The sequence below is a fragment of the Suricata suricatta genome, chromosome 3 (assembly GCF_006229205.1).
Source record: "Suricata suricatta isolate VVHF042 chromosome 3, meerkat_22Aug2017_6uvM2_HiC, whole genome shotgun sequence".
NCBI classification, from domain to species: Eukaryota; Metazoa; Chordata; class Mammalia; order Carnivora; family Herpestidae; genus Suricata; species Suricata suricatta.
This window is the reverse complement of record NC_043702.1, coordinates 45479057-45500464: the sequence shown is the minus strand read 5'-3', so window position 1 is coordinate 45500464 and position 21408 is coordinate 45479057. Positions and strand designations below refer to the sequence as shown.

At 36.3% G+C, this 21408-nt stretch overlaps 1 protein-coding gene across 1 annotated transcript in view; it reads left to right on the top strand.

Annotated features, from left to right (window-relative positions):
- The window catches only part of FAM171B (family with sequence similarity 171 member B), a 68407-nt gene extending 51170 nt beyond the window's left edge, over nucleotides 1-17237 (top strand). The window contains exons 4-8 of the mRNA XM_029934278.1: nucleotides 585-743; nucleotides 4384-4554; nucleotides 7158-7274; nucleotides 12415-12538; nucleotides 12766-17237. Coding sequence (XP_029790138.1) covers nucleotides 585-743; nucleotides 4384-4554; nucleotides 7158-7274; nucleotides 12415-12538; nucleotides 12766-14110 — 1916 coding nt within the window. The 3' untranslated portion in view covers nucleotides 14111-17237. The remainder of the gene's footprint in view (nucleotides 1-584; nucleotides 744-4383; nucleotides 4555-7157; nucleotides 7275-12414; nucleotides 12539-12765) is intronic.
- The last annotated feature ends 4171 nt before the right edge of the window (nucleotides 17238-21408 follow it).

The following is a 21408-nucleotide window of genomic DNA, read 5'->3' as shown; positions in this document are numbered from 1 at the left end:
AGAAAATGACACTTTAAAAATTCTAATAATTTAACTGATTGCTTTTGTCTTTTTCAGTCCAAAAAGACTGACTTTGGACCTTAAAGTCCAAAGCAATAGCTGATATTTCTAATAAGTTTTAAGGATTTAAGAGCAGACCCTTAAGTTGTTAATACACTGATTACAGAAATAATATGGTCACTGAGTTCTCACTCCATAAGTTATATTAAGTATAGTCAATTCAAAGTTATTAACATGAGAGAACATTTATAAATTGCATATCTGACATTTGGATTGGTGTGTGCCATTAGCTCCTGTTACAGAAGTGAAACCCCAAGTGAACCAAATGGGCTAAAATGGTCAGTCTGTGGTTTCCTAGAGTAAAACCCACAAAGGATAAAGAAATTCTGGGCAGTAGAATCAAGCAGTCTTCTGGGTAAAGGTGCCTTGTGTGATCTAAAGAAAGGAAGATTTCTTACTTATTTCAGCTCAGGATTTAAAACATTAATTATAAGGAGATATTAAAGTGAAATGTCCTGAGCAATGATGCTCTGCCTAATATGCATTTGTTTTGTCCATTTGTTAATGAGGTTTCCTTTTTCCAGATGCCAAATCTCAACCAAGTGTTCAGTTTTCAAAAGCCTTAATTAAACTACCTGACAACCACCATATTAGCAACGTCACAGGATATCTTACAGTTCTACAACAATTTTTGAAAGTGGACAATTTCCTGTATACAACTGGAATTACTCTCAATAAATCAGGTAGGATCTAGACTTTATATAATCATACTTATACGAAACAGTACATAAAGCTAGTTATTAAAATGTTAATAGGCAGTTCCCTTTTATCCAATGAAAGACAAATTACACCAGAATATGTTATGTTAAATTAATGGACAGTTTAACAGGATATTTCTATCCAAAGGAGGTAAGAAAATAGTAGTAATACTGTATAACTTTGCAAGTTAAAAAAAAAAATGAAGATTTGACTTGAAGTTTATACATATTTTAATTTGACCTTCAATTCACTTATCAAATTAATTAAAACTGTCAATATTTGTTAGACATAAAAATTTTCATAGATGAGAATAAGCAACTGGAGGTTTTTCTTAAATATATTTGATATTCTAGATTAGTAAAATTATAAATTTTTTAAAAATATATAAGTTGACCCTTGAACAAGGCAGGGGTCGTCATCCCCCCAGTTAAAAACTCCTATAACTTTAGATTCTCCAAAAATTTAACTACTGATTACCTACTGTTGACCAGAAGCCTTACCAACAACTGTCAGTTAACAACATATTTTGTATATTATGTGTGTTATATACCACATTCTCACAATATGCTAGAGGAAAGAACGTGTTAAAATTCTAAGAAAGAGAAAATAAATTTACGGTGCTGCATTCATCAAAAACAATGCACATAAGTGGACGTGTGCAATTCAAACTCGGGCTGTTCAAGGGTCAACTGTATTCCAGATTCAGAAGCATATATATATACAGTATATGGCTGTCACAACCTAACAGGTAAGAGGATGATGGAATTTAACATTTTATTTAATATACCCATGAATAAACCTCGTAAAAGTCTCTCTCCTCTGTACATCCACCGTTTTTTCCCACCATTTCTACTGCCTATGGCAACATATAATGAAACTCCACTGTTTTTAAAAATCACCTCAGACAGTTGGTAATTTTGATGATTTCAGTTGGGTCAAATTTCATTCCATTTCATTTGGGGATCAACCAGAAAGTAGAGTAATAAGTGTATAGATGTTTTGGTTAGGGTTTTTTTCCCCTTACCTGTTACAGCCAGTTCTATTGGTGCTCCAGCAAGATGACCCTCCCTTTCTGGTACAGGCCTGTGTTTCCTACTGCACACATCCGTGACTCTGCCTAAAGGCATTCGTGGTCCAGGGAGCAGGGGAGGCCCTCGCTAGAGCAAGCTCTTAACTAATAGACAAGAGTATAAAGAGAGTACATCTCTGTTCCGTAATACATCCTTTTTTGTCTTCCTTCTGCATATGCCTCCACTCACTCACTGGTGGGTACTTCCTCCCAGAGTTGTCATCTCAGGCTCAGCTTCTTGAAGAAGCCAGTCTAAGACACCGGCCAAGATTTTCCAGATGTACGTTATAGGATGTTCAACGTAAAAAACATTTACAAGAATGGGACCAGTACACCATATCACAAATGAAGTTCAGGTGGCTCTGGGAGTTTTTATGGACAAGACTCATTAGGTTCAGTGGGAAGGGGATATAACGGGCGCTTCCTTCCAGCATTCCTCTACCACCTGCTTTTGAGATTATTCATTTACTGTTTCAGTTCTTCTGAGAATGCTGCTAACATCTAAAAGTTCTAGAGCAGTGCCGTCAATGCAGTGCTCTTCTGCTCTATCCAGTAGGGTAGCTACTAGCCACATGTGTCTGTTGAGATCTTGAAATATGACTAGTACACTGAGGAACTAAAGCACTAATTTCCTTTAAATTGCCACGTGTTGCTGGTGGCTACTGTATTGGATTGCAGAGTTTTAGTGATGAGTAAATTTTTTTAAAGTTGCCTCCTTCTCAATGTCCTTTAGTTTCTTTTTCTCTTGTACCATTCTCTTTTCATTCTTCTTTGAGTTAGCCTTATCCCAAATGGTGGAGCTGATCTCATAATTTTAGCTGCATTTAGTATGCAAAGCCACTGACTGCAGAACTGAGGGGTGGGGGTGGAGTTACTAAGAGCAGGCACCTCAGAAAGCCGGCTGACTTTACTAAATAGTTTGATATAAGAAATTACAACTACTTACAGATTATATAATGAAAAATTTGTGCATACATTGGATCTGTACTAGTGTAACTGGTCTACAAAATATGTATGACATTCTTTGCTCATCTTATGATTAGTCTTTCAGGAAGTTTACCAAGGCTAATTTAATTCTCTTCTATTTAATTGCCGTTTTTCATTAAGTCCGTAGTTGCTCTGTCTGATAACTGCAGATACACACCAGACGTAGTAGTAGTGATGATGAGAATTCCTTTCCAGGGCCTGGAAGGCCTCTGCTATTTCTTCCTCGGTGCCCTCCAACCATCTCTCATTCTTACACATGCCAAGATCACCTCTAATTTGGGGGCTTTTCACTTGTTTCTTCTTCCTGGAAAGCTCTTCTCTGAGGTCTTTGTACGGAGGGCACCTTCTCCTTTGGCCACAGCTCAAACATTCCCTCCTTAGAGAGGCGACTTTTATGACCATGCAATTACATTGCCTTTCCAGAATTTCTTCAAAGCCCTAGTAAGCTACCTTCTGCCCTATACTTACATTCCAGTGGAGGAAAGAGCAAAGAAATGGAAAAAAAGCATTTTTGACGGTAATGATGATTGTGAAAAAAATATTGCAGGAGATCACGTACTCACAGTATCTTTGGAACCAAGATGAGTATGTGGTGCCAATAGGGGCTCCCTTATAAATACTTGTTAAGTGATGAACAAAACTCTAGCTTTTAAGCCAAAGATTCAGGTCTATCTACAAAGAGCAAATAATATGTAATAAATATACTTGAGTCAACCTTTGCTAATGTGTTAGTAAATTACATGGAAAATCTAAAATTATCAAATTATTTGTAGAAAATTTATATTACATTTTAATATCTGTAACCATATTACTTTATTCATTATAAAAATTCTGGTATATAGTTTTACTTTGGCATTGCTAATATTTAAAAACAGAAAAAGGCATTTTCTATTCTTTTCCTGTCAGTATTAGAGAAATAGATGTAGCTCCTGATATTTAAGGCATATTATAAATTGTATGTATAATCATACTTTAAACCTTAGGCAAAACACCATAACCAATTCATCTATTAATCCTACTTTTCAAGCTTTGAAGTCTAAGTAATATTATAATATTTAGTCTGTTTATATTCTTTCAGTTATGCTATTAATCAAATACATATCAAAGCAATATTATTACTCTTATCAGCGAACAGTATTACTGATTTTGTTCCAGGTTTGTCAGACCTATCAAAATTTGCATTTTGAGTCAGAATGTTTTTTCCACGAGGTAACTCCAAGGAGCACAGCTCAGTCTGATGGTTCTTACACCTGAAACAGATGCTCTTGGGAACAGGAGAGACCAGCTTTGTCTGCACTGATGACTTGATATGATAGAACCTTTATTTGTATAGGACACTAGTGACCTGTATTTTTTTGCTGCTGTTGTGTAGGTTTTTAAAACACTGAATTAGTTTCCAGTGACCTTAAGTCACGTGACTTTGAAAGAATTAGATCTCTAGGCTCATGTTGATTTGTCAAGTTATAGGAGTATAACCTATATTTATGATATATAGGTTACTTTGTTATTAATATGTAACTACAACCTGTATTTTGCCTATGGTTTTAATAAACTGTCTTCTTTTTTAGGTTTTGAAAGTACTGAATTGACTCCTCTTGCTGCAATATGTGTGAAAATATATTCTGGAGGACAAGAATTAAAGGTGGATGGCTCTATTCAAGTTTCTCTCCCCCTACTACATACAAGTGACATCAGTGCAGGCGATCAGATACCCGCCTGGACATTTGATATGAACATAGGTATGTGAGCTAGGTGAAAATACTCTGAATATTTTCCTTTTGGATGGAACATTTGAATGTTTGATCTTAAAGATAGGTTTCCATATTACTATTAAACATTTTTTTAGCTTTATTGAGGTATAATTGGCAAAGTTTCATAGACTACAGAATAATTAAAATTTAATGTCTTATTTAAAACATATTAAAATATATCATTTATATTTGAATGATTTATCTTTAGTAGAGCACTAAATAGTAATGTTACAATCTTAAGTGCTTTAAATGACCAGAATTGGTCCCACTTTGATTAATATGACTGTGGGGAAAATGATGCCAATATATTACATTTAAAGAATAATATTAATTACCCACATTCCTTTTGTTTATTTTTTCTTTTTATGTAAGCACTTTGCCCAACATAGGGCTTGAACTCACAATCCTGAGATTGAGTCATGAGCTCTACGTCTGACTGAGCCAGCCAGGCACCCCTTCCTTGCCTTTTATATCTCCCAAGATCTTTAATAGAAAAGTAGAATTTAAAAGTTTTTAAAAATTTATTTCTACTCTTATAGGTTTTTGTTTTGATAGGCATTATGAACTTGTATCTAAAAGGTCGGTTAAGGCGATTGAGAAATGTATATTTCATGAAAATACATAACATTGTATTGTTAAGATACAGAGTGATTATTTTTCAAGAAATCTCAGGTACCAATTTTGGTCCTAAGGTTAGCCTCCTAAGCAGAAGTACTTTTTCCTCCTCTGCTTCCCTTGGTTTTGTTCTTGTGTTTCCATGTAAATAAGAGGAGGTGTCTTTAACTTACTAGAAAAAAAGGGGGGTTATGATACACAATTGTTTTGGGTGAGTCAAGATACAGAGCCTAAAAAAAAACAAAAGGTACAGAGCCTAGACGGTTTCACAGGACTTGATTTCTCTTATGTGTTTCCTCTGTGTTAAGACCTTTCTGGAATAGGATTTACCTTCAGAGTGGCAAGAAGAGAGTGCAGGTGCTTTGACTTGAAACCCAGGTTGAAGTCCAATGGAAAAAAGATTCTTTTCCCGGTAGCAGTTGCACAAGCTCTTGGATTCACTGCATTATAGAGTTTTGGTGGCCCATCTCCAATCCAGCCTTTGTAGTCTGCAAATAGAATGTACAGATTTATTTAGGCTTAAGATTCTGTGTCAGAGCCCCAAACTAATATCAACTGAGAAAAGGGAGCAGTTAACCTTCAAAGAAGAGTTGGTATGAGATTTCACTGCAATTGGAAGGGTAGTTAGGCCAAAAAAAAAAAAAAAATCCAAACTATATGTTCACTATAGAATATAAACAATAATACATGTTTTTAAGAAACAGTGGCAACTGTATAAGTAAAAAGGGTAGTTGTAAGAGAAAAAAAAGTCTCAGTGCAATTCTATAGTCAGTACTGCAGTTCTGGTCACCAAATGTGGGGTGTTTTTATCATACCAAGCAGTTCTTCACCAGCTGGGTATCCTACAATTCAATTCAGACACTACCTACCTAGAATATCCTGCCCTCTGGGTGCATCCCCCTCCTACCACCTCCATGTGTTCATCAACTCTGCACTTTGAACCCTGTAGTTCAGGTATTTTTATGGAGGCTTCATTATGTAGGCAGGATTGTCATTGACCATTGGTGATTGAACTTAATCTTCAGCCCATCTCCCCTTTCTGCTGGAGTGTTAGGGTGGAGCTGAAAATTCCAACCCTCTAATCACTAGGTTGGTTTCCCTGGCAACCAGCCCCAGGGGACTTTCCAAAAATCACCTCATTAACATAAACTCTGGTATGGTTGAATGTGGTGAGTTAGGAGCTACAAGAGGTACTCTTTGCCCCTTTTATTACATAGTTAACTCCACGGATCTCCAGAGCTCTGTGCAAAGACTGGGGACTAAAACCAAATATAGTATATTGTAATCATTGGATTAATGCTTAATAAAAATCAATAAGTTGATCCATTTCTATCATTTCAAATTTGTCTACCTTGTTAAAAACACTGTTTTTGATGTAGATATATCATTACAGTGAATTAATAAACCAAATACAAATATACACTGAATTTATAAAAAGCTTTGTTATGCTGAACTTTATGAGAGATCTGGGCTTTACTGAATTTTTTCTGTGGATGGCATTTTATTAGTATTTTTAAAACATTCTTAAAAATTTGGTTCTATAAGAGCTAGGTCATCAGTAGTAGACCAAAACAGTATTTAATAATAAAATTAATGAGGCCATAAAACACGTATTATAAGTGTTTAATCAGAGTCCTGGAACAGGTGACAAATAACCACCTATTGGGAAATTTGCATTTCAGTACTCACATCCTTAAAACTTATCTCAATATATATAATTTAAACATTATTTGGAGAGTCGTGATTTCCTTAAATATGTGTATATTCTTTAGAATTATTTCCTTTAGTCACAACAATCATTTAAACCATTCTATTGTATATATTACAATATGCACTATATTTTGATATTATATTATCTCATGATAATACGTAATTTTTGAAAGAGTTCTGCAAAGCAGTCTATACATGACTATCAGCAAACTCCTATCAGCCTTAAGGATCTATATACTAACTGATTGGGATTTTTTACTTTTTAGGTGCGTGGGTGAATCATGGCCAGGGAACGGTCAAGGAATATAACAATCACTTCGTGTGGACATATGATGCACCACATTTGGGCTACTGGATAGCGGCTTCACTTCCAGGAACTAAAGGTATTATAAAAATGAAGCAAAAGGAATTTGAAAAAATCCAAATAGTCAAACTGGAATTGATATCACTAGATCTTGATTTTATTCTAAACACTGCCAATTAAAGACTGTATGATGTTGGAAAAAGCTTTGTCTCTCGATCTCAGATTAAAAATTTTTTTTCATGTATATAAGAAAAGATTAAGCTCTAGAAATTCTAAGGGTTTTTATAGCATGATGTCTGATGAATTTATAAAGTATGACGTTTGTTCAAATCAAGTGTTTACTTTTCATGAATAAGTTTTACCCAGATCAGTTAGAGCATTGGGTTGTAAGCAACGGGAACAGATCTTAGATAATTACATAAAATATATTAGGATATAGGGTCCCAGGGAAAGCTGGGAACTAGATTCTAAAAAACAGGCATCCTAGGGGTCCCAGTTAGCAGGCCTACTTGACTGCAGAATTGCTGCTCCATATACAGCTGTCTCCAACTATGTATGATCTATTCTAGGGATAAAGAATTTGGTTTGCCCGGACTTGGGTCATGAGCACACCCCTAGGGAGAGGGCTGTTGAAAAATAGTATCCCCAGAGTTTTCCCAAAATAAGACATGTGAAACCCCAAATGAAGGTTGGCCTGACATAGGAACTGAAGGTGGCCAAAAACTAAGACTTGTCCACTAGGAATGATCTATTCGTGTTCTAGGTCAAATGAGTATTTTACTTTTCCTAGATTTGACATGCTATCAAATTATCTATATGATTTAAAGTAAAGAAATCCTATACATGCATCGTGAGTTGTGTAAATCTCTCAAATCACTCAAACATTGCATGTTTTATCCATTAAATCTTCTTAAAGTGTTCTAACCTGTGGTAGCGTAGTCTGGTTGCCACGGGTTTGCTATCATTTTCTGGGCCTTTGGGTTCTCACTGGTATCAGTTGAATTGCTTCTTGACTTTGCATTGCCAGCTTTGCTAAGTCAGCTTTCCAGCCTCCAGCATCTTCTTGCTCTGGTCTCTTAAGTCATTCTGCTTTAACCTGTGGGTTTGTTTATGAAAACAAAACCAAGCAAAACCATCAGGGTCATCTTAGTGAAGCTTTAGGGGAGTGTGAAGGTTGAATGCACATGACATTCCTCCATCTTTAATTGTGGGTCAGAGAATTCTTTTGATTTCGTGAATGTTTTGGCTCCCAGCTGAGAGGCAGCTGCAACCTGGCTATTTCATGTTAGTCAGGCACAGTCCTTGTGTACACCCTGATCCAGGACGTGGATGACGTTTTACACACATTTCTCTGCAGCATTCTATCACCTAACTGTGTTATGGTGGTCTAATTTGAAGGCTCTGTTCTTTCTGAAAATGACTTTTTTTATAGTTTAATTTTTATCATTTTATATTGACAACCTTTGAATCTTAAGCCATGCAGGGTAACAAGACTTTTTTTTGTCAATGAAGCCAACATTTAATATTCCAGTGGAAGAAATATGAGCCATTTAACCATTATGATCAAGGGAAATGTTCTCTGTTTTTGTTTGAATTTAGTACTTATGAGATTATTTATTCAGAAACCAGAGGGTGGTTACTTTTGTTCTTCATGATTCAAAATATCCTGCAGTCTTGCCAGCTGTCTGGCCTTATTTCATTCTAGATTTGCAACTAGAATGAAACATTGATGAAAAAAAATTAATATTTAATACTTCAACTCAACTAAATCTCAGTTAGTTCATTTCCAATAAAAATAAGTCAGGGAACACTTGAGTTTAATAGAGAAGTATACTTTCCATTAAAAATATACCTGAAATCAATTTATAGAAGATGACTATGAATTATAAGAGACAAATTTTCTAAAGTAGGTGGGAGTTTTATTTTAGCTTATAGGTCAGAGATTTTGTGTGAATCAGAGTATGAAAATAGAAATGTGGGATTCCCATTTAGTTTGAATTAAATACCTTCTAGTGAGGTTTTTGACAAATCCATTCTGTGAGCCTATCATAGAGGAACACTATACTAGAAATATAGATAATTATTGGCAAGGCCAGAGCTACAATAAAACTATCTGGCTGAGTTTGAAATACATGCACATCAATCTGAGTATTGGTCTTCTTATTTCTAAATTGTAGGAGTTGGATATGATGATTCCTGATGTCCCCTAAAATTTTAGATTGTGAGTAAAATCACATTTTGTAAAATCAGCATTGGTCCTCTGATGGTCCCAGTGCTGGAGCTACTTAAAGTTTGGCCAATAACATAACTAAGTCTGGCTTTTAAATATATTTTAAATAGAATTCTAGAAAATTCCTTGGAAAATAAGTGCAAGAAATTAAAGTCAAGCAATAGCTATAGACAAGTAGGCAGCTGAGTAGAGTTTAATAAACAAGTACTTATGACAGTTTTTAAATATACATTTTCAAATATATTTAAATGAAAATATAATTTTCTACCTTTCTGACTCTTTATAGGCATACAGACACACAGATACATACTTTTTGCTGTTGTCATACATATAAAATTTGGAGGAAACCCAAAAGCATCAGCCTCATGTGTCCAAAAGGGAGTTCAGTGGAATCCTGTGCTATGAAAAGTGTTACTATTTATTGTGAAAACATATATTCATAGACTTTTAGAGAAGTTGACTTTCACCCAGTTCAAACTTCACTCCATCACCACCCTGGATCTTAAAAAAAAATAATCTGCAGATATAATTGTTACTTTTATTTCTTTTCTGTTTGAAGAAACTATGTTGTGAGTGCTGTACTTGGTTGTCTATCAGATATGATAAGCGCTTTAATATTACTTACCATATATATAGGGAAGTGTGGCCAAAACCAGAGTGCCAGTCAAGTTTCATTTAAAAACAATGGTGTCATACAGCTAACACTTTCTGAGTGCTTATCATGTGCTGAGGACTAAGTACTAACTTTTTAAGTTTATTTCTTCTGAGAAAGAGTGAAAGTGGGGGAGGGGCAGAGAGAGAGGGAGAGAGAATCCTAAGCAGGTTCTGTCCTGTCATTACAGAGCCCGACACAGGGCTCAAACCCAGGAACTGTGAGATCATGACCTGAGCCAAAATCAAGAGTTGGATACTCAAACAGGTGCCCCAATAAGTATTAACTCTTTTAATGCTCATAACAACCCATATAGGTGAGATCTGATAGCTATGAAATGAGACACAAAGTAATGAAACTTGCCCCCAAAATAAATGAGAATGTTATAAAGCAGTAAATGGTGATGTTGGGTTCTGAGTCCTCCTCTAGGGGAAGGGCTTATTCTACACTCGAATCTAAAGGAGCAGAAGGGACATGTGGTAAGGGAGGATGGGGTGTCCGAAGGTTAAGGTAACAACAGATACCTTCTTCCCTTTTGTAAGTAATATTTTTATACTTCATCCTCACCATAAAAGACTTTATACATAGAATCTCCTGAAAGGAGTATTCCATTCCTCCCTAGAGTGGGTGAGAGTGGGAGAAGGGTATATATTTTTAAATATTACATTAAAAAATGTTTTTAATGTTTACTTTATCTTTGAGAGAAAGAGACAGGGTGTGAGCAGGGGAGGGGCAGAGAGAGAGGGGGACACAGGATCTGAAGCAGGCTTCAGGTTCTGAGCTGTCAGCACAGTATCATTGAACCCGTGAACCGTGAAATCATGACCTGAGCTGAACTTGGATCTTAACCAACCAAGCCACCCAGGTGCCCCAAGAAATTAAATTTTGACCATAAATTTCTCTGAAAAGTAAAAAGAAGTAGACTAGGATTCTAACTGAGGCACTCTGGCTCCAAAGTTTGTATGCATAACCATAATACTACTTCTCCAAAACCTTTCCTGTTACTTTTTTACTTTACTTTTTATCAAATAAGATGATGCAAAAGTTAAAGGATCTAAAGACTGTGATCATCAGGCTTTTCTAGGGTGCTTGGTGAAGATGGACGTTTCTCATGGTAGAGATTGTATCACCATTCTTAACACTTTATCACCCTGAATTCATATTAGACTCTAGTTGCTAATGATAAGTAGACTTGTTATATGCATTAAAATTTTTTTAATGTTTTATTTATTTTTGAGAGAGAGAGAGAGAGAGACAGAGTACTAACAGGGGAATGGCAGAGAGAGAGAGAGAGGGAAACACAGAATCCAGAGCAGGCTCCAGGCTCTGAGCTGTTGGAACAGAGCCTGACACAGGGCTTGAACTCCTGAACTGTGAGATTATGACCTGAGCCATAGTCAGATACTTATCCGACTGAGCCACCCAGGTGCCCCATATGCATTTTTGAGCAAAGTGAAATCTTAGTGATATTAAAACAAATTACCTCAGATTACCTCATACAGAATCTTTTTCTTTTTGTAAGAGAGAGTACATGCAGGGGAGAGGTGAGGAGAGAGAGAGAACCTTAAGCTCCACTCTCAGTGTGGAGTCCAGCCTGGGGCTCAATCCCACAACTCTGGGATCAGGACCTGAGCTGAATCAGAAGTTGGACACTCAACCAGCTGAGCCACCCAGGCACCCATCATGTAGAATCTTAGTGCATTAATCCACTTTCACTGCAGCTAGGCTGATTACAACAGCAGTGTATATATGTGCTCTCATAAAGGAAGATAGTGGGCATTTTGTGCCTCTGCATGGTGTCCTACACTAAAGGCCAGGCTCAAAGTTACAACCTTGGACCCTTTGAGTGCCTCAACTTTTAGATTCTCTGTAGAAAACCTGTCATACCTATTTACCTTGGCAAATTCTTTTGTGAATATAGTTTTTAATTGAATATAGCTAATACATCACCCCTCACCACATGTCTTGCTACCACACAGTGGGAGTCAGTCAGCCTCCTGGAGCAAATTTGTTCACTGTCTGACCCGGCAGCCAGGGTCATGACTTGGCTAGGTTGAAGGAATAGCAGCACTTTTGGATATTCTATTTGGATATTAGGGGATCCTAGCAAGAGGGCAGGGCCATTTCGTGCGGCCTCTTTATTTCATTGAGCAGAACAAGAACTGATGAAGCCCAGCACATGGGGAGCATGTGTTCCACCCACGGGGAAGCCTGCCATGGGACGGGGGCAGACAAATCCAGCTGTGTACACACGCTTAATCTGCCTTACCTAGGATAGGACGTGGTTGAAAATTTGATCTAAAATAATGTTTTATTTGTTTATGTTGAACCATTTAGGTTCGGGTATAAATGGAGACTCAAGGGACATAACTGCCTACCACACAGTGTTTCTTACAGCCATATTAGGAGGAACAATAGTCATTGTCATTGGATTTTTTGCTGTACTTCTTTGTTATTGCAGGTAAGAAGAATATTAATATGTATAAACACAAAACTATCTGTCCTAACCAGAACACACTGACATGATCAAAGTTTATAAAGTCAGTGTGACCTTTAAAATGTTGATTAAAATAAAAGTGGATACAGTCTAAGAGCATTGCATATATAATACACATATCATGGGATGGTTTTTAAAAATAAATTTTCCAGGTTGTAAGTTTTAAACACTGTTTGCTATCTCTTCTTTAGGGATAAGTGTGGTACTCCACAGAAGAGAGAAAGAAATATCACTAAACTCGAGGTCCTCAAGAGAGACCAGACAACTTCAACAACACACATAAATCACATCAGTTCTGTCAAAGTTGCATTAAAAGCCGAGGACAAGTCACAATTCTTTAATGCCAAAAACTCCTCGTATAGCCCTCAGAAAAAGGAACCATCAAAGGCAGAAGCAGAAGAAAGAGTTTCCATGGTAAAAACTCGGGACAGTTTTAAAGTCTACAATGAAGAGGTTTCATTTCTATCAGCCCATCCAAATAATTACTCAAGAAACCCAACACAGTCTTTGGAGCCCAGTGTAGGGTCCAAACAACCTAAACATATTAACAATAATCCATCTTCATCTCTAGTTGGCGCACAAGAGGAACAGAGGTATCTCACAGGTAATGAAGAGGTATATGGACATTCCCACATTCCTGAGCAGCTTATGCACATCTACAGCCAGCCCATTGCCATCCTTCAAACATCGGACCTGTTCTCCACTCCAGAGCAGTTACATACTGCCAAGTCTGCTACTTTGCCAAGAAAGGGACAGTTAGTCTATGGCCAATTGATGGAACCAGTGAGTAGAGAGAACTTTACACAGACATTGCCCAAAATGCCAGTGCATTCTCACACACAGCCCCCAGATGCCAGGGAAGAGAATATTCCACTCGAAGGTCAACAGAGCTTGCCATCCCAAACTTCAGATTGGAGCCGGTATTCAAACAGCTTACTAGAATCTGTTTCTGTTCCTGGAACACTAAATGAAGCTGTTGTAATGACTCCCTTTTCATCAGAGCTTCAAGGAATTTCAGAACAGACCCTCCTGGAGTTGTCCAAAGGAAAGCCTTCCCCCCATCCCAGAGCATGGTTTGTATCTCTTGATGGAAAACCCGTCGCACAAGTGAGACATTCCTTCATAGACCTGAAAAAGGGCAAGAGAACCCAGAGCAATGACACGAGTTTGGACTCCGGGGTGGACATGAATGAGCACCACTCAAGTAGAAAACTCGAGAGGGAGAAAACCTTCATCAAAAGCATGCATCAACCGAAGATCCTTTACTTAGAAGATTTAGACCTGAGCAGCAGTGAGAGTGGAACTACTGTCTGCTCCCCTGAGGACCCAACTTTAAGGCACATTCTAGATGGAGGGAGTGGAGCCATCATGGAGCACCCTGGGGAAGAGTCTCCGGGAAGGAAAAGCACTGTTGAAGATTTTGAAGCCAATATGTCCCCCACTAAAAAAAGGGGCAGACCACCACTAGCCAAAAAAGATAGCAAGACTAATATCTGGAAGAAGCGAGAGGAACGCCCACTGATTCCCATAAATTAACATCAAGGGTGGTTGTGTCTCTGCTCTCTCGTGGTGTTCATTCTTGCTTCGTGTAAATTGCTGTATGAACTTTTAAAGAAGTTGAGACTGAGCAATCTCATGGTCCCTGGACATGTCTCAAGCAGAGTAAATAGTAAAATGGCAATTCAGTAATGAAAGAGAAAGATACCAAGGAATGCTTTTTCTGGCCTACTCGTTTATTTTTGGGTGATGAATTTGAAGTATCCAAGAGTTCAAAAAAGTAAAATAGTGTCAAGATGTAAGTTATCTGAAAATGTTGCTCAGTCAGCCACTTTAGACCTCTCGTAAGAATAACAGTGAAATGTGTACTCTTAAAGTTGCTTTCAAACAGTGTAGCCTCTGCTTCGATGACTGCCCCTGTGAAACATTTAGAAATGAAACTATATTCTTTAGGTGTCACAGTCGTGTGAAATATTACTGTTCTGTTCTCCTCTGCCTATCCGTGAAAATAAGGCTAAATGTTCGAAATTGATGTTATTCTAGAATTTAAAGGCCAAACAATATTTTCTTTTTTGCAGTCAACAGCATGTGTACTGTGTCAACCCAAAAATAAATCTTATAAAGATGGGCAAGAAGCTACTTGGTGGTTACAGAGGGAAATCCCAGCTTTTTGGTTGTTTTTGGATATAACTTCACAGAATAAGTGATAAGGTGTTGTTATTTAGAAATCTGGAAAATGAAGGCTCTGATACTTGAATTTTTATTTAAGAAATTTTCCCCATTTCTAAAGAGAAATGAGCATAGCTTTCAAGGAAAACTTACCAATCTGAAACAAAAACTAAAACAAAACGACCCATATTTTTAGTTTAAGACTCATTGATACATGTAGGCTAAAATCAGCTTTAAGAAGTTTTTTTAATTCATTCACTTAAACCTTTTAAACTTGATCAAAAAACTAATATTTAGGTGTTCATAAGAAACTTTTAACTTATTAAAATATGTGAAGCTAAAGGAAAGAAATATTTCATTTTTTCTGAAATGTTGATAAACAGGAGAAGAAATTCTATTTCCCTAAGACTCAGAAATACTTCCAGAATTTAGGTATATATCCAGATGGTCTTTTCCTAAATCACTTATAGCATTTACAAAAATTGTTTTCTAATTTTGGGAGTAATATATCCATATTATTTTTCATCATAGCAAAGAGTTTAGTATGAACACATTCAACAGCTGTTTTTAATTCTAAGTGTCTTCAACTCTGAATTATCACTCATATGTCCTAAAAATAAAGCTTTTTGTTAATTAAAATCAAGTCATCCAATTTTCTTAAAATTTCCATGGAGGCAAATGTCTCAAGCAGCTTCCCTTTTCCCTTGGGGGAAAAATAAAACTAAATTATTTCTACTTCTCATCTACTCCACATGGGAGCAACAAAGAGACCCAAGGCACAAACAAGTTGAAAGTTACAAAATTAGCCATATTAGCTGTAGTCAAATTATAGATGGATATCCAATGAAAGACAACAGTTTTCTTTTTCCCAAGATAGACTTCAGCCAGTTTTTTCCCCCTGTAATTCAGTTTTTCCTAGAACACCCAACCTGTCAGATCATACTACTTCCTTTCTGTATTAACCCAAAGAACATGAAAACCTAGGCAAAAGTTTGCCATATTTTGTCCAATCCGCAGAAGAGATAAACATTTGGGTTAATACTTAGGTTTGGTTTTTTGAGGAAGAGGTTTCTTGTTGGTCTACAGAAAGACGCATTAAAAGCGGCGTAGATGACAATGACGCGGAAGAGAAGGAGTAGTGCTCTGCTGAAGTGCCTTTGATGCAGACTTGCTTTACTGGGAGGATAGGAGAACAGCTTTCTTTAATGTGCATTTTCTTTGTTAGCCAAACTAAACAGATGTGCAGGTTTTAATTAAAAAATAGAGACCTAGTGTTTCATGTTGGAACAATGAATTTTGCATGCAAGTAACATTTCTCTCTTTTGTGCGTTTTTTTGAATCCAGGTTAAATGGGTAAATTATGTTGGAATGAAGTTAGAAATTATATAGTAAGATGTTGCACTTCAGTATCTTCCGTTTGTATTTTCTCTACCTTTAAATAATAAAAATCTTTCATCTTTTTAGTTTGGTAATGGAACACACATGTTGACAGAGTTTACCATTGAAGAGTGCCGCTTATTCATTCTTATGTAACAGAAATGAGAAGATGTATCCCCAGGGGCTTTTCTAGAAATACCTTTTTTTTGGTTTCAGAATAAAACATTTTTTTAATATACTGCACATTCTGTTCTTAGTGGGGAAATACAGGCAATTTACCTTTTCTAATGATCAAAAATGTGTAACTTCTCATTTTGAGCAGTTCACAAATTTCCTGTTAAAAAGCTGAAGCCATCTACTTTTTTCTTAACCCAAGTAATAATAAGCCTACAATATTCACAACTTTCTTAAATTTTTAAATTGAAAACCAACAGTTTTTTGCAAATGTAACTCTAGAGAATTTTGATCACAAATTGTTAACATTTGTGGATCCTTTGTATATACTTTGGATATGTCTTAAAAGCAAAATTATCCCTCAATTAACTGATGGATTCGTTTACTAAAGCACAGCTATATGTATTTTTGAATACATATCATGATATCATCTTGAAACTTTATAAAAATCAATTTTTATGATATTTATGCAGTTTAGGGTTTATGCCCTTTTATATAATACACAGTATACCACGAAGGTCACAAATGTTGAGGAATAAAAGCACTTCTTTGCTTTGGCAATCATTTTCAGATCACTTTCTGTGTTTGAATCCTCTGATATCAACACATACAGAATTTTAGAAATCTGTGGGTCAAATAATGTCCTCAAAACTTCCCAGATAGGTGAAGCTCAAAGTTTGTATTCATTTCTAGGCAATGAGTTACTCATTTACCCATGTACTGGCATTGTGAAGAATTTGACCATTTTAATTTCCATGTCAGACCTTAAGTTGGCATTTTCCCCTCTTGTTTCCAAGTATTTCTATCTTTTGTATTTCAACAGAGGAATCTCACATTTCACTGTATTTATTGCCATTATTACTATATTTACTGCTGAAAACTAACAATCTGAAGATTTGTAAAATGTTAAACATAGTTCATTAAAGATAATAAATCTAAAAATGTACTTGATTCATTCTTTAATTTTGGGTAAACTACATTTCTCCCTAAAGTGTCATTTATAATAGTTCAGTTATTTTTTCATTATTACACTCCCTATGGCATAATAAATATATTTTTTTTGTTTTTTTTAATTTTTTATTTCTGAGACAGAGACAACATGAGCAGGGGAGGGTCAGAGAGAGGGAGACGCAGAATCCGAAGACAGGCTCCAGGCTCTGAGCTAGCTGTCAGCACAGAGCCCGATGTGGGGCTCGAACCCATGAACCGTGAGATCATGACCTGAGCCGAAGCTGGACGTTTAACCGACTGAGCCACCCAGGCGCCCCAAAATATTATATATTTGGATGCCCTTTGCTTATATAAGGAAATTGATTTCTCTTTTTATTTCATGTTTTCCAAAGTTCACGTTTTTACCATTAAAGCTAAGTATTGACAAATTATTTTCCCATTCAATGAGAAGAGTTAAGATTATGTGATAGAATATAAATTAAGTTGCAGTACCAAGATACCTAAGTGAGAAAATGATACACTATCCCCTCTCCCTCCACTGACAAGATACTAACACAAAGGTTGTTCATACTTGAGTGTTAGATCTTCAAGAGCCCTTCTGCTCCCTTAATTGAACCATACATAAGTTCAGGCAGTTAGTATTTTGGAGTTTTAGCATGTATGTATGGATGGATGGATGGATGTATATTTAATTTTTAAAATATAATCTCTACACTCAACATGGGGCTCAACCTTAAAACCCTGCGATCAAGAGGCACATACTCTACTGACTGCCAGTCAGGTACACCGAGAATGTCTATTAGAATCCTTATCTTGGCTGCCATGTTTTCAGATGTTTTGTATAACTTATATAAATTAATATGGTAATAGAAATATCTGGTTAGTTCCAGTGGGAATTGGGCTCTGAGTCCATTTACGTTTATAGTGGAGATTATGACCCAGCACTGTTGTTGGAAATAGACACTTCCATTTGGATCCCTGCAGAGTCTAAGCCAGGCTGTGGTTACCTTTGTTCCAAGGCCTGGTCTCCCACTGGGATGGTCTAGAGTCTTAACAGAAATAATGCAGTTTCTGGAGGAGTCGTACAGGACCCAGGCTCACAGGGAATGGATTGTAATAGAAAATAGATTTCATAAATCACAATCAATAATAGCTGCCAAACCGATGATGTTCATGAGCCGGTCATCATGTTCTCATCTCAGAAGGGAAATAAACATGGGAAGACTAGTATGTAAGAACTATGGGAGAGGTAGTTGGATCAAGTTAGGTAAATCATTTCTGATAAATTTATTTAAAAATCTCCTATCAGCACTTGATAATTGTGACAGCTAATTAAGGACCTTTCCCCTAAACTACATGCTGTTCATGCAGTGCCGGTTAAAACTATACCACAGTGTTGCTTTATCTGCACTTCTTAAAATCGCTTTTTGGCCTTCTTTTCATAGGTAGATTTCTCTATTATGGTTTACAGTGAAATAAATTAATTCTATCAGTAAGGTCTCTCTGCACCAATTGTGGGGTTAATTCAAGAACGCGGCTCTTTTGCCCCTAGATTTGGATTTCTTTGCTCCATCAAAATAGGTATTCTTTCCTTGACTTGCTTACTTTATCCTTTATTTTAAATCTCTTCTTATTTTAGGATTGTGGGCTTATGTCCATACTGTTTTTTTATATAAAAACATTTTCAGAGTTTGACTAGAAAAAAATCATCTAGAAATAAACCACATTGATTATAATTAATTTATAATGTTAAATACCAGAAAGGTAATAAAATCCATTGCAAGTGATGGAAAAATGTTTTAATTTAATATATATGGCAAATTTCTCAAGGAAAAAGTTGTGATAATTATTTTCTTTCTAAATTAGATAAAGATCATGTTTTAAAATTACCTGGGTTGTTTATCAAAACATTGCAATAATCCTTCTTTCCACTTTGTTAGCTATAATAAATACTGACCTGCTTCTGTGGGAAAAGTTTACATGTTGAGAAGTATATTTTTTTTCCCTTCAGTGACACAGCCTTTCTTGATCGAAGCTTTTAGTTTCTGGTTTTCAAACTTATACTTGCTATGGTTGCAAATACTATTCCATAGTATATATCCATAGGGATACCCAATTTCCCACATGATTTAGCCTTTTGTGTGTGTGTGTGTGTACTTCACATTGACTAGAAATTTCATAATCCATATGTTGACTAATTCTAATCCTTATAGACCTTATTAAAGCACTAGACTAACTGCAGACAGTCTGATTCAAAACAAACCAGATAATTACATTCCCAGGAGTCTCTGGGCTTATTACACTTGAATAGCTTTGTTAAAAACCCTTCCTGAATACTATATTGAAAAGCATAATTGTGGCTATTAAGCAACATGGAATAAATAGCTGAAAATTTTTATTTTATATATTTCTATAATTTAGTCTAAATAATGTAGATTTCTGTTTTACACAGGCTACATTTCTTAAAAGTATATTTATTCAGCTTAAATTTACCTCTAATATCCAGCTTTCTGTAATAAATAGTATTTTGAAACTCTGATTTCCAATTTAGGTAACTTCTGAAAGATAAATGTAAATTAGATACAGAAATGTTTCATTATTAACGTGTACTCTTATAGATAATTTATTCTTACTAGGTTTTTTTTCATTTAGTGTTTGTTACCAATTTTTAGGGTGTCTGGGGGAGGTCAGTCCTTTTCTTTCAGATGTTCTGAGTTATAAGGATTGGTGGGTCAGCTAGATTTCCACTGCACCTTTGAATCCACTCTTGGGTTAGCTACTAAGGTAATATCAGATGTTAGTTCCTATGCAGATAGTAGAGACTTGGAAAATTCCAGATGATTGTTTGGAACTAAAGGTGAAGAGGAGATGTCTCACAGTATGTAAGGTTAGAAAAAATTTCCACTGAAATAATTTATTATTTGTGTAATAAATAAAATATAAATAAAATATCAATTCAATTGTATTAAATACATGTTTATAAAACTTAAGTTGGAAAAAAGTGACTTTAGGGTCTCGTCTTAAATTTTATAAATGGGACTTTCTTTCACTTTATATCATTGGGTATAAATTTAATTTTTGTAAGTAAAATTTTATTTGAAAATAAGTGGTGCTACATGTGGCTAGCTCAGTCAGTTAAGTGTCTGACTCTTGGTCTTGGCTCAGGTCATGGTTCCACCATTTGAGACTGAGCCCATGTTGAGCTCCTCACTGTGCAGAACCTGCTTGGGATTCTCTCTTTTTCCCTTCCTTTCAATCCCTTCCCCATTCAGAGGGGTGCTCTCTCTCTCTCTCTCTAAAAATAAACTTTAAGAAAAAGTGATGAATAACTTTTTATGTTAATATCTACCCTCTGGCCATATGTCATTCTTTCTCATTGCCATGTAGTACTCCATTGTGTATATATACCACATCTTCTTGATCCACTCATCAGGTGATAGACATTTAGGCTTTTTCCATGATTTGGCTATTGTTGGCATTGCTGCTATGAACATTGGGGTACATGTGCTCCTATGCATCGGTATTTCTGTATCTCTTGGGTAAATCCCTAGCAGGGCTATTGCTGGGTCATAAGGGAGTTCTATGGATAGTTTTTTGAGGAACCTCCACACTGTTTTCCAGAGCTGCTGCACCAGTTTACATTCCCACCAATAGTGCAGGAGGGTGCCCGTCTCTCCACACCCTCGCCAGCATCTATAGTCTCTTGATTTGCTCATTTTAGCCACTCTGACTAGTGTGAGGTGGTATCTCAGTGTGGTTTTGATTTGTGTTTCCCTGATGATGAGTGATGTTGAGCATCGTTTCATGTGCCTGTAGGCCATCTGGATGTCCTCTTTGGAGAAGTCTGTTCATGTCTTCTGCCCATTTCTTCACTGGGTCGTTTTTTTTGTGGGTGTAGAGTTTGGTGAGTTCCTTGTAGATTTTAGATACTAGCCCTTTATCCGATATGTCATTTGCAACTATCTTTTCCCATTCTGTCGGTTGCCTATTAGTTTTCTTCTTTCCTTTGCAGTGCAGAAGCTTTTTATCTTGATGAAGTCCCAAGAGTTCAGTTTTGCTTTCATTTCCCTTGCCTTTGGGGATGTGTCGAGTAGGAGATTGCTGCGGTGAAGGTCTAGGAGGTTTTTTCCTACTTTCTCCTCGAGGGTTTTGATGGTTTCCTGTGT